The sequence below is a fragment of the Liolophura sinensis genome, chromosome 1 (genome assembly GCF_032854445.1).
Source record: "Liolophura sinensis isolate JHLJ2023 chromosome 1, CUHK_Ljap_v2, whole genome shotgun sequence".
NCBI classification, from domain to species: Eukaryota; Metazoa; Mollusca; class Polyplacophora; order Chitonida; family Chitonidae; genus Liolophura; species Liolophura sinensis.
The window spans coordinates 11,689,073-11,706,220 of NC_088295.1; the positions used below are offsets into that span (position 1 = coordinate 11,689,073).

Sequence of the window (17,148 nt, forward strand, 5' to 3'; positions counted from 1 at the left end):
AATTTCACAATCCAGTAGATACTGTCATGTGCCACACGTAACAAGGTTGGAGCTAGCACTGGACTGAGGAGGGCTTTGGTTTGTATTGCATGGAAGTCTACCCAGCTTAATTCCGCATTACCCACAGACAGAGAATCTGTCAGCTGTCCTCCGTTTATTACAACACAGTAATTATGCTAATTAGTACCAGACCAGGAAGCAATCAGATTAGCCAGATAAATTCCAGATCCTTAACTGTGATAAAGCAATTTGGCAAATTCCTTGAATATGAGAAGAGACACTGCACACAAACTCAATCCATCCATCCATGATCCTCAGAGTTCAGCAGCTTTCAACCCTGGCAATGTTTAACCGTCTTCAAGTGTATCGACGAAAACAAATTTTCACAATAATACAAATATGACATAATTTGGAAGTAATTGTTAATTGTTTTAATATTACAAACAGCACTGTAGTCATTAATGCATAACATTTTAACTGCCATCTGATAGGCCAGTGGTACCATTAATTCTGGTCAACTGTCCGATGAAGTGAAAGCTCAATGGATTTAAGCCTTTCATAGTTGGCACACAAACAATGGACCCTGAAAAAGCAGGTGCTATTTCTGTCCCATAAGAGTGTTTACTCAAGAAGTAAGAAGAAAATTACACTTTCACTTGCAATTCCCTGAACTCCATTTAAAGTCAACGTAAACACTGATTGTTGATTGATGTTCATGTGTGCTCTGCCAGAAGCTATCAGCCTAGACAGCAAATTCAACAGAATACTGCTACAAGGCCAAACACAGCCACTCGCTCATTAAATTTGACAAATAAGTACAATTTTTGTGTAACACCTGACATACTCACAGTCAAGCACATATGAAATGCAACATGAAGAAATATCTAGACATTTACATCTACTCCTTTACAGTTTACATCACTATAACTCCTACCATTTCTCCTTTGTCAAACACAACAGACAATCCCTTGCTTGCCTCCACAGACAGACATTTACCTGCCTTAAAATGTAAAATTAAATAACATGTATATGTTTTAAATTTCTAAGACAGATATAGGGCATGTTGAACTTACCAGACTAGAGGGAACTGAGGCCCCATTAGGGTAGTGGTAGGGCAGACCCATATACACATGACCGATGCCGCCCCGGTCTGCTGGGTGAGGAGGTATCACATTTTTATCTGAAATAAAAAAAAAAAAAAAGCAGTTATAGCAAGGCCTACAGACATACAATTCAAGCATTCACAGTTAATTAGATAAACACATAGACATGTATTTCTAGCATTACCTGCAAAGTAGTACATGAAATCCCAGAAAAATGTGTTTGACTGCAAGTCCAGATCACAACCTCCTAGTGCTGATGCCATGCTGGTCAAACGGACAAGTTTTACACCTGTATCCTCTAATCAATTAGTGCAGTCTTCAGACAACTGGCTCCTAAAGCATCCTCTTTTTTAAAACATTAAGATGTAGGATGCGAAGCAGTACATTTGATCAAGGAAATCCTGTGTTGTTCAATGAAACTACAAACACAACTAGTCCTGTTCAAATAGCTTATATTAAAAGCAGTTCCAGCCAAATGCTCCAGTGAAGTTGGTCATAGAGTAAGGCATTAAAACAGCTTCAGAGCAGCTTTTATTCCGAAAGAGAACAAATAGTTTGCAGGAAATATATATCAAATTCATGGCAAGATCAGGCAAGAATTTAATCCCAACAAAGCACTTGCTTATTGCTCCTTCACAACAAGTCATGGGGTGGAGGGACGGCAAAACACAAAACAACATATTAACAAAAAAACTGTTGGCTGAATAGAAGCATTTACAATGATGTGAGTTTTGTGACATTTCATAGTGAGGTAGCATCTACAACGATCCGAGCCTTCAAGTAACACACAAAAGTGGATAATGGAAGGACAACAGTCTCCCACCAGGAAGACAACTGGAGAGCTAACCCATCTCACCTGACATTTGTCCCTGATTGACATTTCTCCAGGTAAGCCTGGATTACAAAAACTCAAACACTCTTTTACCTGTAAAGTGTTCATTTTCAATATTAAGGTGGGGCCCCCTACTTGTCAAGGTGATGAGTTGTGGTTTATGTCTTGTGTTCAAGAATTAAAAGTAATCATATATTTCTAATAAGAGAAAAAGCTCTGCTTGCTACAATTGTGCCGGTCCGATACGATTCCATTGTCACTCCTACTCAAGGATACATTTCACCTTTATTCTGTTCAATTTGTAGAAACATTTGAGAACAATATTTTGCAGAGGGTCAATACAAATAAGTGATAACACATATCCATTTCCTAGATGAAATTTCAACGAGTTGTCAGATTGGCTTTGTAACTCTTCAGAAATCAATGCGCCTGCTGCAAGTCCAGGAGAGTGTGGAATCAGCTATCTGCAAACCCTGGGGGTAGAGTGGGAGCCTGCCGCTAGAGGGGCTTCACTGCAGGTAGGAGGGGTGCGACAGGGCAACTCACAAAGCTGATCTGTGGTCATGTATTAGTTACTGCCACCTGTACACTGTTATATACACCTGACAGAAACATCTATCACACAGATTAACTTCTCTATCACCCTGCACAAAGACAACAGCCTTCACTCAGCACACCTTCAACGCATCAACTAGAAATGACTCAGGTTAAACTCATTTCACAGGAGATTTTACTTCCATTCACAAACAAAGGTAGGGAATAAGTTATGACAGAAAAACTTAATTGTATGGATGAAAAAAAAACAAACAAAAAAAAAAACAAAAAAAACCCCAAAAAACAGCTGGAATCCAAGAGCCAGATTGATCCTCAGTGAGACAGATGTATCAACACATCTCAGCATCCAAACACATTCACCTGTAACACATATACAAGGCTTTCAAATGTCTTATCTTTCCCACCAAGCAAATATGAGACAACCAAATTTCCAAATTAAACCCTTAAGCCTTAAGTTTAAAGAAGACTTTCTGTATGTTTCCCTAACATTTGATGCCTTTCTTTTCCTGAGCCATCGAAGCTCAGTTGTTGTCTTGCTGCATCGGAGTGCCACACATAGAGTCTTTGAGCTAAGGCGCAGAGCAAACGGCCAAAGTCAGCCAAAGCATTTCTCACAGAATACAAATTCCTACTCAAGCTGCACAGGAGGCAGCAGAGATAAAAGGGGGTACGGAATTAGTAAGGTGAAACAACGGGTGATTTACCCTCCACTCTCCTCCTACTGCGAAAGGCTAAGGCTTGGCGAGAGCAGACCCAAAGCAAAAAGGAGTGTGAAAAAAGGACATGGGAAAGGGGAAGGGAGAAAAAAAATCACTGAATCCAAATTATGTAAATTATGTAAATTATGCAATAAACGCTTACACCAAGGGGATTTCAGTAAAAATGTATCCTGTTTCCACCTGAGTGAAGGAGTTGGACGGGACTCAAACATCAAAGGCTGGCTGCCGTCTGACTATGTAGGTCTGAGCCTAACCCAGGTCCCACGCCACTCATATCTACATGCAAACAGCCTCCCCACTCCCGAATACTGCCAAAAGACAGCCGGGTTTGCTGAGATAGGCAAGAATGGACAACACTGCTCAGAAAGCAGTGTTGTACTTACTGAGCTGCCTTACTGTAACTCAGAATAATGTGCACAATCACTGGCAGCAGGATAACCTGAATAATCCATATGTATTATCGCAAATTATTTCCTCAGTTATAAGATAAAAATATGTTTAAAATATGTATTGCTACAGTTCTTTGAACAACACTGGTGCGTACATGGAATTTAGAATGATTAAAAGGTTATAAGTCATAAAAAGTGTAATTAAAATTTCAATATACCAAATTCCTAAGCTATATAAAAATAATAATAACTTTATTTCAAAAGAGTAGTATAAATGATTACCCACACTCAAACAACCAGAAGACTGGTTTTCTCTGGGGCCCTCAAAAGGGAAGTTCAGTCATACATCAAGCAGCAAATGTGCTTTGCGTTTTAGAAGGTCACATTAAAAATGCATTGTCCCAATATTTCAAGGTGAAGCCTTTACTTAAACCACATGTATATTATCAAATTATGAGAACTCAAATTTCTTCAACAGTTTAACAATCAATATGCTGAGATTAAGGTTTAAATATTAAAACTCAAACGATACAAATACACAGAAAACTCCTTCATGACATAATTTACTCCATCAAAACTAACCTATCAGAAAAATCTTTTTTGAAGCTAGTATTACAAACACACACCCATCCACCTATATGTGTATGTATGTATATATATATATATATATATATATATATATATATATATATATATTAATCACTTGGTAGAATGATCAAGGTAAAACAATGCCAAGAAAACACTGTTGTAAATGCAATCGGAAAGAATTGACTTAACACAGGTGCAAACTGCTTGAAAAAAATGGAGTAAATATGTCATAATAACGGCGTCACTTTAAAGTAGAAAATTGATTCATAAAACTGTGACTCCTTTAGAGTGTCAGAGGCAGATTAATGTGTTTGTAAGTCTGGTAGATTTATGGCTACATCGCAAACATTGACATCTGATGATTTATCAGCCTTGATTTCCTTGGCTCTGGTCATTTACAGGATAGAGCAGGAGGCAGATCAGCCTAGCTTTAAACAGCCTTTACAGAAATCAACATTGACATAATGACCTGCAAACAGCCCCATGTCAGTTTCAGCTCATCTCAGTGGGATAGAAGGGGCTCCTGAAGGGGGCGGGCAAACAATGTGTCGTTACCAGGAGGGTCCACATGGTGTGTCAATATGATCTATTGCGAGCAGAATGTTTCCCCTGTCCGTTTTAAGAACTGGCCTTTCAGAAAGCGATAAAAGAGACAGATTGCTGCTGGCACTTGAGGGATGTCCTTGTCAGATAGCCTACAGAAATATCAAATTCTGTCAGTTCAGAAATCTCACTCCGCACGATCAATTGTCAGTAGGAAAGATTTTTTTGCCTATAAACAAAGCGATCTCCCAGTAGAAATTGGGCAACGACTCGTTCCCGATCAGCCTGGAATCAGAGATGTCTGCCAGCCTGTATTATAATTCTGACAGGCGACTGGGTCAGCCAGGATAAATACTTTGCTACAGAATAACATGGTCATCACTTTATTACTTCAACTGACCATCCAGCTGATGAATGGAAACTATGACATTTCCTTACAAGACCTACCACACAAATCATGAACACAAAAATATTCTCTGTTTCCTCATGGTGCAACCGTACATTTTTCGTTAATAGCAATGATTTTATGGTTTTGCTGTGGAAGGATGTATCATTGAGAGTTAATACTGGCACCAGCTATTGTATCAGCAGAGCTATAACCGTGTGATATAGAACAGCTTGCCTATCCCCTTCTTCCCCAAACCTGCCCTGTCGCTGTGAAGACAGGTAGGCTGTGACAAGCCTAAGAGATCTTGATAAACTTCAACATTTATGTGGGTTACGGCACAATACCCTCCATCACACGTGAATGAAGACATGACATGGCCAGTGGAGAAAATCAAATCAAGATGAGGCAGGCACCTTCATCATCATTATTACCTGTCGACTGGAATAAGCTACCTGGGTCTTACTATGACACTGGTAATTGGCCAGCTAGCCAGAACTAATTGAACTGGGTCTAGGAGAAAGGCCACCTTCTCCTATCGCTGCGCCACATCCAACGAGTGCTGACCTCATCTCAAGACGCCCGTTATTAGCTGCTAATCCGGCTGATGGCAGAATTCACCGACAGCTATTCAATATCAGAATTTTGTGTCCCTTTTTTTCTCATCTTCTCAATGGAGTTGAATCCCAATCCATCTCAGACTGTGCGAGCTGCAGATATTCCGTGTATTGACTTTGGTGGCCAAGCTCTTCAGGGCTAATATCCTTTTCCCTACAGATGAAAACCTCCCCAATGCAGCTTAACGAGCTGGCTATAAACACTTCACCTGTGGGACAGTAATCAGCAATTAGACCAATACTTCTTCTCTATCCAACACCTGAAGAAATCCAGACATTACCAAAAGTAATATCAGCAAACAGTTTCATGCTGGTCGACCATCCCAGACATCTTACAAAAATGGCTTGGAAATCTTTATTCTACCCTGAACAGCATTTCAAACCTCCAAACATGCTGTACTGAGTTGTGCACAAAAAATTATAGTAATATACAATTTGATAGATATATGAATTACTTCTTATTATAAAAGCATTGCCTCAGAACGATCAACCAAACTTTACATTTAATGTTTATTTTTTTGGAGAATAAACAACACGCACTTATATGAATTGATAGTGGTCAGATTGATACTGGTGAAAACTGGAGTGCCTAGAGTATAGCACAGCCCTTGACCAGGTGCCTCACAGCGCTCCAGCCTTAAAGCTGCAGGCGCTTATCAGCAAGAGCTTTTTTTTTTTTTTTTTTTTTTGAGGAGCCAAACAGTCTGTGCAACCAGTGCTTTAATAGCCGGAGTGAGTGAGGACCTTAACAGCACCCTAAGAAATAATAAACACTTTCAAGGCTGCCTTTGATAACCATTCCCAAAACACTGTTAATATACATTCTGAGAGCTCTTAGAAATCAATGGGTATTTTCCGACAGTAGCCATCAAGATGGTGTTCTTGTGTTGTGCCGGGGAAGGTACATTTGTTAACATCAGGTAAACCTGGATAAAACAGTCCACGTGTAATTGTAACAAGCAGTTTGGACCAAAAAAAAAAAAAAGGCAGCGTATGTTAACTAGGGCAAACTTGTCGATGTCAATGTAACTTGTTAGTGGTGTAGAGTTGATGACTAGTGTGGCAGCCAGTATTGATTTCTGCCTGATTTCAGAGCCGCCTCTATTTCTCCAGTCAGTTCACATATCGATCAACAGGCTGGCCCTGACAACTCCACACAGCAGGCCTCTCTTCAATGACTTCCTTTTTGCAGAAATTATCCCCAAAGTTGGATGGTTTCAACATGTAAATCCTGACTGCCAATGATAATTGAGAACGGGCTACTGTTTGCCCACCAGTGGCTACAGCAAAAACCCCTTTCATGTTTTCTGGAGAAAAATCAGTAAACAGTCTAAATGAGTTTCCCTGCCATCAGTTTTTGGCCAGTTTCACTTCCTCCCAGCAAGTTCTTCCTGCACACACAGTTTTTCTTGTTGGTGTTCCCTCCCTGTGTTTTGAGCTATGTCAGTAATAGAAGAAAGCAAATTCTCTTCATTGTTCACCAGAAGCACCAGCTTCCAAACAACAGATCTCCGCAAAGATGGCCTAAACAACACTACAAGCATATCTCCTTTTATAAGCTGATCTTGGCATAAATGCTTTTCTCTCAGTCACTGTGGTATTTAATAGATGCTTCATGCCATACTCAAGAATGTTTCACTTTAGCCACCATGGTAAAGCCATGAGGAAATATACTTATTCTATACCTCATGTACATTTGAAAAAATTTAAAACAACATTAAATCAAAAAGTCCTTTGATCACCACCAAACAGCAGAAATGAGCTTCAAAAATATATAGACAAGACTAACCACGTAATATATGTACCAATACACAGTAACAGTACATGTATACACATCACTATTGCCCTTTATTAAAACAATGCCTCTTACTTCAACACTTTGTGCATGCTAAATGAATCTTCATGTACAGGTGTGTACATTTCACACTATATTACCTACCCTTTGACCTAGAATGCTAGTACGTTAACAATGTAGAAAAGATCAATTTTAAAAGTACATATTTTATACAGACAGGTCCATTGTATACATCAGTTTAGAGAAAGCTCGTGTTATTGTTTTTAATGAACAAGCTAAGCAGGTGTTAGTGTCACGGCCATTGTCCTAAGAATAAGTGACAAGTAGTATGATTTCAAGAGGATACCCTTTAGGATTGTCTTTTCAAAAAGGTCCATCAATGTGAATGTTTTTGGTGTTTAAATTTAAAAAATCTATTTTCTATCTGTGTTGACTTATGTCTCCTAACAAGATCTAATGTAAATAGGAAATCTAAACATTCAACAACATGCATCAATGCAACACTGTGCAGCTGTAACTAACCACACGGCTGCAATAACCCTGTGTTCTACCTTCAGTGCACAGGGTTGAGCGCCAGTCAACAGTGCCATTAATCTGATGTCGTCTCTTAAATGGGTACACATGTCACAGCTTGGCATTTCAATTACATGTATTTGTGTTATACAACCATTTTTCTATTAAATCACCCCAATACACCAGGTAAATATTAGAATTGTTCCATATCCCACACATATTTAATACATGTAGCTGCTGTGTACCATCCACAACGAGGGAAACAAACTTCCCTGAGCATACATGCAACTGTGATATTATAATACCTGTCAACAACTTATAATCTGAAACCCTATCACTTAAGTGCCATGGAGTCCTAGTTTTGGGGTTAGGGGGTGGGGGGAAACATACATTATCATGAGCAGGTAAAGAAAACTTAACATGTATATATGTATTATTCTGTACGCACGTTTTTAGAGACTTAAATCTAAATTCAATCCAGACAGGTAGCAGACAGACAGTCCTAAAGTGGCTGATCACTGCAGTGCATGTACAAGCATATGGGCAACCTGTAAATGTGACTTTATATTCATTTGTGGAATATTATATGAACTCACCTGAACTAATTTAAATCACAGCAGAGGGTATTACATGAACAAGACTTACTACTGTCTGAATTCACTGTGGATGTGACCAAAGCACAAGACAATAACAGCAAACATAACACAGATTAACCTTCACTGTAACAATACATAATGATAAAAAAAAACATCATGACGCAACATTTACAATATGAACAACTACCAAATTGTTCATTTAAAAAGTTCAAAACAGTTTGAGGGATTTCTTAAGGATTCACAGCCGTAATCTGACCTTTTCAAAAATCTGCTGTTTTCTGCATTGTAGCTCATACTTACATGGTTTACAGTTACATGTACCTTTTCCAAGCTTTTTACACTTCTTATGACAGTGATGGAAAAAGTGAACTTAAGGGTAATGCTTGGGTACCAGGGATGGAATGATTAACTGTGGAGTGAGTGGTAGCTACCACTGATGCTTTCTTCACAATGACAGACCTGGCTGATGTCTCCAATGACATCTCTGTATTGTGTCAGTGACATGAGTAACAGGCAGGACAGTGTACAGTTAACACCCCACATAGAAAGAATTATGGATAGTCATAATCCACACAGCAATTACCTGGCAGGCTTTGAAGTTCAATATGTTGAATGATTTGCCTTCTTATAAGGGAAATATTTTTTATTCAGTTAAATTCTTACATATCATTAAATGATGTTTCTTCTTGATCAGGACCTTAATTCAAAGTTAAAATCTGATCACATTGCTTAATTTTAGGAGTTTATTGCGCACGTTTTTTAAATATCTTTTAATATTTTAACTTTGCATAGAGATTTTACCAAATGACAACTGTTACAGCAATTCCCAAATTAATGAACAGATGAATCCTCAACTCAGTCGGGTTGAGCAATTTGCCCTTCCGAGAGGCCTTCTATAAGAATACATGAAGATGTAAAAACAGCATATGCCATTCCACTTTATAAAACATGGAAACTGTTAACAAAACATCACTAGATACATCAGATGAATTCATAAATAAATACATAGTGTTATATTTCAAGGATGATATAATTTTTTGGTACCAGGATGAGGAACACTGGGCAAAATAAAAAGGAAATTTAGTGTGTTTCAGTATTGAAATATAAGTAGTGACATTTAAATGTAAACGCAATGTTTGTATTAGACAAACAATATGAAGTAAATCAGGCACATTCATCTATTTCTAATAAATGTGTGCGCAGTGTTGGAAAATGTCTAGCACATGTTACTTTTTTATTAGTATAGACCTACATATCTCTTTCAGGGTGCACAATAAATGAATGACACAGCACAATGTTTGTAATGATCAGAACATAAAACATGTTTATCATCATCAAAATAAACATTTCCATGGGAAGTGGCACAGCATGGATAGCCTGTGATGAGCATGACATTAGGCACTCATTGCCAGACATATCACTCTACACAGAGACACATAACTGGCCCAGTTAGGTGGACACACAACCCTGAAAACCCACATCACAAATGTTTTCCTCATAGTTCCATTGTTCTGTGAAATTTTCTCATGTTATTTAGCCAGTTCAATGCATGGCAGATCCTACTTCTCAGAGTGGGTCATTTATCCAATATGTTATGAAACAAAACAATATTGTTGAAATGATGATTTTGTGACAAAAACAACAGGGCAATAAGAGGGGGGCATTGATAGATTATTATCATAGGTGTATATAGAGAAACACTGTGTTTGTGCAGGTCAGGCAGGGAGTGAAGTGGTTCTGACAGCATGACACCATGGGACACTGACAATACCACAATACAGCCATTGTTTACAGCAGGACAACATAGTGTAGTCTACCACTTATGCTGGCCGCATGCAGCCAGTCTCCCAGGATGGCCCTTTCAAAACACATGCCCATCAATGTCCAACCGCCCATACTCTTAACAAGTTACACCCGTTTTTACCACATGTTAATTGGCTTGAACAGTGACAGCATGCTTTTCTCTACATAAACACAACAGTGATTAAGACATTATTCTTCTAAAGCATGTTCTTTGACCTCATACCTCTGCAACCAGTAAAGAATTGGTAAGGGAATTTTTTTCCTTTTCTTATAAATACATAAGATTGACAACAAACAAGTGATGTAAGCATCTTACGAAAAAAGATCAAAGGGTGAAAAGATAAGAACTAAGATATACACATGATTTGTGGATGGGTATAGGTGATGTCCAAAAATAAGAAAAGTACAAGTACAACTGAAGTTGATAAAAGTATGCACAGTGTTATGAAGATTTCTTTACTACAATATTCAACAGTTCACTATTTAGTTGTGCAGTTTGAAGATTAAGGTACAATTCCCCATAAATACATTCTCTCATGCCACAGTCAAATCCATCAGCTATTCCATGCTTTATAATGCATACTTTATTTTCTATGCTTTGTTTAAATGCATACTAGTGAATAATTGACATCTACATGCACCTTGTGTTTTCTCTTCATGGCTGTATTTACAGATGTAATTTCCAGTATCTGTTTCTCTTCATCTGTATTTATCAATGACATATGTAATCTTTCTGAGAGTACAGAGAGGCTGAGCACAGCGCTACAATCCCTGATCATTTTGACCACATCCTCTAATAGCAAGAGACACACTGTAGCGCTATCGGCAGCGCAGAGCCACGCCAATCCCTGGGATTAGACGACTTGTATATCAGATAGTGCGTTCTAAGGGGCCCAGGGCAAACAGCCAAGTCAATCAAGCCTGACGTAGGTCTTTATTCCTGCTTATCAAACCAGCCTGATATTAAAACTATCCTTAGGCAAATCAACACAAATTTCCAGGCACAGGGCTGTGGCAGCCTGGGGGTCTTCATCTGAATGCCAACTACCTAACTGTGGCTAACGGTAGATATTGTTAGACCTATCCGCTCCTAATCTAGTGATCTAAAGAGCCAGGGATACTGCAGCCAGGTAAACTGGTACCCAGGTGAGTGGTGGGGCATTTGTAGACTGGGTAAACCTATCACACGTGGCCCCGCTTAACCTGCCCGCCATATAAGTAACTGTTCCATTGTGTCAGAGTGTTTATGTGGTTCTGCCAATCTATCCTGAAGACACAGCTTTAGTCAGCAACAATAACGGCGGGTTAAAGCTCATCAACTCATAATATCTCCCTGCATAATACAGTTTGGGGGATAGACCCTTAGTTAGTTTCCCATTACCCCGAACTCCCAGCACCCTGCCTTGACATTTACAAAAGGCAGACAAGGTCAAGACACTTTTAAACAAAGACATGTCTTGTGTCTGAAGTGGCAAGCTTTGAACTAGCTGTCTGCCAAATGAAAAATTTCAAGATCCCATTTTACTAAATTTTAACTTTTTTCATGTCTTGAAATTCAGATCTCATACAGATGCTTAAGAAAGGTCCAGAACAAAGCAAGTTGAGGATTAAAAAAAGCCTTCAAACCCAGTAGTTATACAGTTCATCCAGTCACAAACATATGATTATGACAAAAGGTGTTAAGTCAACATCGGTATCGTCAAAACATGTGAAAAAATACATATACGATTTAATAAAAAATGTATATTTATAATAAAATAAATTCAGGACATGGCACGCTCACATTAAATTAGTATCAAAAATAAATGTGTTATTAAGGTACGTGTACATGCTGCTATTCACACTCAGAAAAAGTTACAAGCTATGAACACCTCTTTAATTTAACTGTTTACACTGGGAGACTACTTCACAAAATCAGAGATCATACTGTTTTTCTATAAGCCTCCATGGCTCAGTTGGTTAGCGCCCTAGCACAGCGTAAAGACTCAGGAGCGTCTCATCAATGTTGTCGCTGTGAGTTCAAGTCCAGCTCATGCTGGCTTCCTCTCTGGCCATACTTGGGAAGGTTTGTCAGCAACCTGCGGATGGTCGTGGGTTTCCCCTGGGCTATGACCTGTTTCCTCCCACCATTATGCCGGCCGACTTCGTATAAGTGAAATATTCTTGAGTACAGTGTAAAACACCAACCAATAAATAAATAAAGTTAAATAAATATAAGCCTAAAGTGGTTATCAACAAGTTAAAAATAAGAGAAACCCAATTAAAAGCATAACTCTGTAAATTAGCAACTGAAAATATTGAATATTGAAGATGACACATTACATGTCAAAAGCTGATGGTTGTATGCTCATGTGTTTTTGAGGTAACAATTTACACTCGTCCTAATGAAATTATAATCTCAAAATGTTACGTTTCATTGCAATTCCTTAATTTAAATTAAATTTGTTTCCCTAATTGGGTCTTTTACCTCAGTTTGTTTTTGTAGTTTAGTTGTATGAGACGAGTAATAAGCATAGAATGATCAAAATACCGCTCACCCTTTCAAGTTATGATTGAAGCACACATCTCCTATTAAGGCAACTATTGCAAACCATATCCCGAAAGACAGCCCCGCAAAACTTATTTCTCGAAAATTATCTGAAATATATAATTGTGTGTTTCGGGAAGGGGGGTATGTTACCCTGAGTTCAACATGATTTTTATATTTATTTGATTGGTGTTCTTGATGTTTTACCCCTTACTAAAGAATATTTCACTTATAAGACAATTCCCAGCATTATGGTGAAAGAAAATGTAACGCAAGGAACCACTCACATTTCCACAGAGAAGAATGATAAACCTTCCATGTATTTTTATATACTGGCATCCATTTTGGACAATCAATAGCTCCCAGAATAGTCAATGTACAAGTACAAAGACTAAATCTTTGCCTCTACAGGCGCTGTCAGAATGTAACAATGTCACCATGGGGAGTCCCATCCTCTAGCAAAAAATCAATGTTCTCTGATATACAAAATGAACTGTTGGGTAGAGACAACTTTCAAAAGCAGGTTTTAATATTTAATCATAGTGACCTTTAAATTTTATTACACTGAGACAATCAGAAGATGAAGGCAAGAGAATTCTAATGAGTCCATAGGAAGGCTTGGTGGGACAGTCTCCAATATGACAGCTGATCCTACACATCAAGCCTTGACTCCCCACCCTCTAACCGTCCTCTGCCTCCTCCCCCACCAGGTGTACATAAGACTGTCACTGGTTATCCAGCTATCCCCTAACACTGAAGCAAACTCTAGCGCTACTTCTAGAAAGAGAAAAATGTCCCAAGGATCCTTGTAAGGCTGATAGGGGCAGAATTTACAATGTTACGTCCACACAAAAGCTGCTTATAAATCAACAGATGAACAAACACAAGGCAGCCAAAGGTCCCTCTTTATTGACACTTTCTCTTTACCTGCCATCCAGCTATTTCTCACCTTGTTATATTGCTCTTTTATCTTTTTATATATATCATAAATATATACACCCAGGCTTGGCTTTGTTAAACAAACATCTCACTTTTCTTTTATTTCCTTTCACAGGCTTATTAAAAACGTCATCAGTTTAATTTTTAGTACAAGCCAGGTCTTTGTCTTCTCTGCCCCGGGCTACCCCGAAGTGGGCCGACTAGCAAATTTACCACAGGATCTATTTTTCAAGTGAAGCAGAGGTGCCAAGCCAGAGCTGCATTTGGGTTTCTTTTTTACATAATATTAATACATAATTCGGGTGAATGAATACATGTAGATTAGAGTTGTGCGAGTCAAAGCAGTGGGCATCCCGCATGGATGGTTTATTCACACAGATCATATGTACAGGTATAAAGCCCCCCTCCCACTTGACATTGAGGCCTCAATAAGTCCAAACACTGATATTTGCATGATAAAAATGCTTCAACTTTATCACCAGGTTGAAGGTTTAGTGCTGTTTGGGTGGAGACATTAAACTGTTAGGCATTTGGTTAAAGGATTAAGTGTGTGAGAAGATTTACAGAGGTCAGAACTACATTAATAACACACAATACAGATGCACGAGTGCTAAAGAACATACATTTATACAACATCAGCATAAACCAAGAGGTGTATTTCTGAAGTGTATGTAAACATTTAGGCAAAGTATCAGATGGACTGTATCTGAGACGACCTAACACCTCAAGGCACATAAATTCTGTACAACATGCATCACCTCATAAATATGTGCACAAGTATTACTCAAACATAAAATTGAAACACCCAAAATTTACATGAATGGAATGGCTGAAAACTTTTTTTTTTAAATATATGCAAAAGAAGAAAACAGTATACATGTATGCAAATACATGTAATCTGTGCACCATATTGTGTGTAAGATATATACACGAAAAGATTTGTAACTGTACGTGGAATGATGGTATGCGAGTAGAGGTACTTACAGTGTACGTACACCTGGAATCAAAATGCTATATCCAAATCAGCATTCTACTGTGACAGCTCAGTAAACATAAGACAAAGACTTCCTGGATCAGACAATACCCTGGAGAAGCACATTTCATTTACTCTCTGATCTAATAATGGTCAGAACAGCACTGTTTCCTTATCTATTAACTTAAGCTGGCAGCTAGCTGGGAAAAGGGCCTTAACCTCCATCCTATTATCACAGCCAACAGGCCATTTATTTCCACAACCAGTGGTTCAGAGAGGAGACAAAAGATGAGACAGGACTTGGTCTTAATCTGAGGCTAGATCAACAGGCCTTCTCTATCCGACCTGCCTCCAGCCTATGGCCAACAAACTTTGCTTCAGACTAGTTTCTACTTTACTGTACACCAGTATGCATTAATCCTTTTTGTACTTCTTCATTGCATAAGTTTTATACTACAAGCATATTGGAATTACTTTTACGAAGATTTTTTATTAATTTTATGATAAAATAAAGATTTCATACATGTGGTAACTATGTTCCAGCAAAAAATATCTTTTAAGAAAGAATTTATTCCGTTATCAAGAATGACAATTGTAAGGAAATAATTACCATTTTAGATGTTTCCTTTTATTTTCCATTCTTCAAAACACAATAAATTTTTCCAAAAGCTTGGTACAAATAGTACCATTAAGTACAAAATCTTTATGCACATGTACATGTATGCTGTATAAAAAGTTTAATATTATACCATACCAATTAACTACATATTTTTCCCACTGCTTTCAATCTTTATTAATACCCGAACATAAATATAAGTTTTACAACAATTTAATCTCACATATTGACACTCAGTGTAGAACACTGTACCCCATGTAGTATGCAACCAACGCTAAGTCTGTGACCAACTTCACTACGTGATGATTTTACAACTGCAGATGCATACATTCAGACATACTCTATCTGTGCACTGTAGCCAAAAATGGAAACTGAGTTGTAAGTTGTTCAAAAAAATAATAATAATAAAAAATTAACAAACTAAAAAAACTTATTGTAAAAGAGATTAAAGCCAGATCTTTATTAATAGTTCTGAAAAAAAAAAAACAGTAGTTGATGTTGTAATTTATGTACATGACTTTTAACCAAACATTAAAATCACTAAACTCCTTTCAAATTACGAAATACTTAATGGGGACTTGTCAAACGCCTGGCAGAAGACCTTGACGTCAGTTTATCAACCTTAAATGTTCCTTTCCCAGCTCATCAGGATCACATCACATTAAAAACAGTATGATGTGTTCTGACACACTGTAATATTACAGACGTTGCACTACAGTCCACTTTTGATGTAACAATGGCTCACGGTCCTGCTTCACACTGGCACCACCTCGTGGGATTAAAAAATCTGCCAACTCCTCATTGAACCGTGAATGAACGCAGAACCATGTGGATAAAACGGAAAAACTGATGGAATATATATTTTCATGTAATTGCAAAATGTACATAAAACTACTATCTAAGTGTGATCTGTAACATTAAGTAGGCCAATACAATTTAACTTTCATAGTAGAAATTCATAACATTCCCTCCTCTTAAGATGCAATACAATGATAAAAGCACCCATCAATTATGTTGCTGAACACATGTTCATCTCATAATCATAGAATATCTTGAAATAATTTCAAAACTTTTATTATTTCTTCATTATGGAAGCTGTACATGGTACATTGTCTGTCAAGACTAAGTCTAAATTCCAACCTGGAACAACTAAATCTTATCAATCCGACATTCAAAGTGTCTGAAGGCCATTAAACAAAATCAAATCAGTCTGTGTGACCATGTTTTTTTTTTGTGATCGAACATGATACTTCTAACACTACATTGGTACAAGAACATGTATTTATGGGCATACCTAGATTAAACATCAAAGAAAGGCAAAGCCAACATCACAGCTTACACTAGGTATGCATGTGAGGATCCAGAGCCCTATGTAGATAGTGTGGACTAAGGCTTGCTACCCTAGTGACAGTCTGGCATACCACATGCATGTACACGCTCACTCTGTTCATTATCTCAGCTCTTACTCATACACACGGCCCGTCAGCTCAGCCGACTATTTGCCTAACTCTGGTATGCTGTCCACAATGCGAGCATAATGCAGAGGGCCTATTGTATAAAGTCGCATATCAGTTATGCTACATAAAACTGTTTTGTGTGGCCACAAGTGTTACGCTCACTTTTAATAATAGCTTAAGCTGCAAGGGTCTGCTGCA

General features: G+C 38.0%; 1 protein-coding gene across 6 annotated transcripts in view; it reads right to left on the reverse strand.

Annotated features, from left to right (window-relative positions):
• The window catches only part of LOC135461658 (protein pangolin, isoforms A/H/I/S-like), a 60,579-nt gene that overhangs the window by 27,135 nt on the left and 16,296 nt on the right, over positions 1-17,148 (reverse strand). For all 6 annotated transcript variants that reach the window (XM_064738845.1, XM_064738846.1, XM_064738844.1 and 3 more), the window contains exon 3: positions 1,074-1,180. In XM_064738845.1, the coding sequence (XP_064594915.1) occupies positions 1,074-1,180 (107 nt within the window). The remainder of the gene's footprint in view (positions 1-1,073; positions 1,181-17,148) is intronic.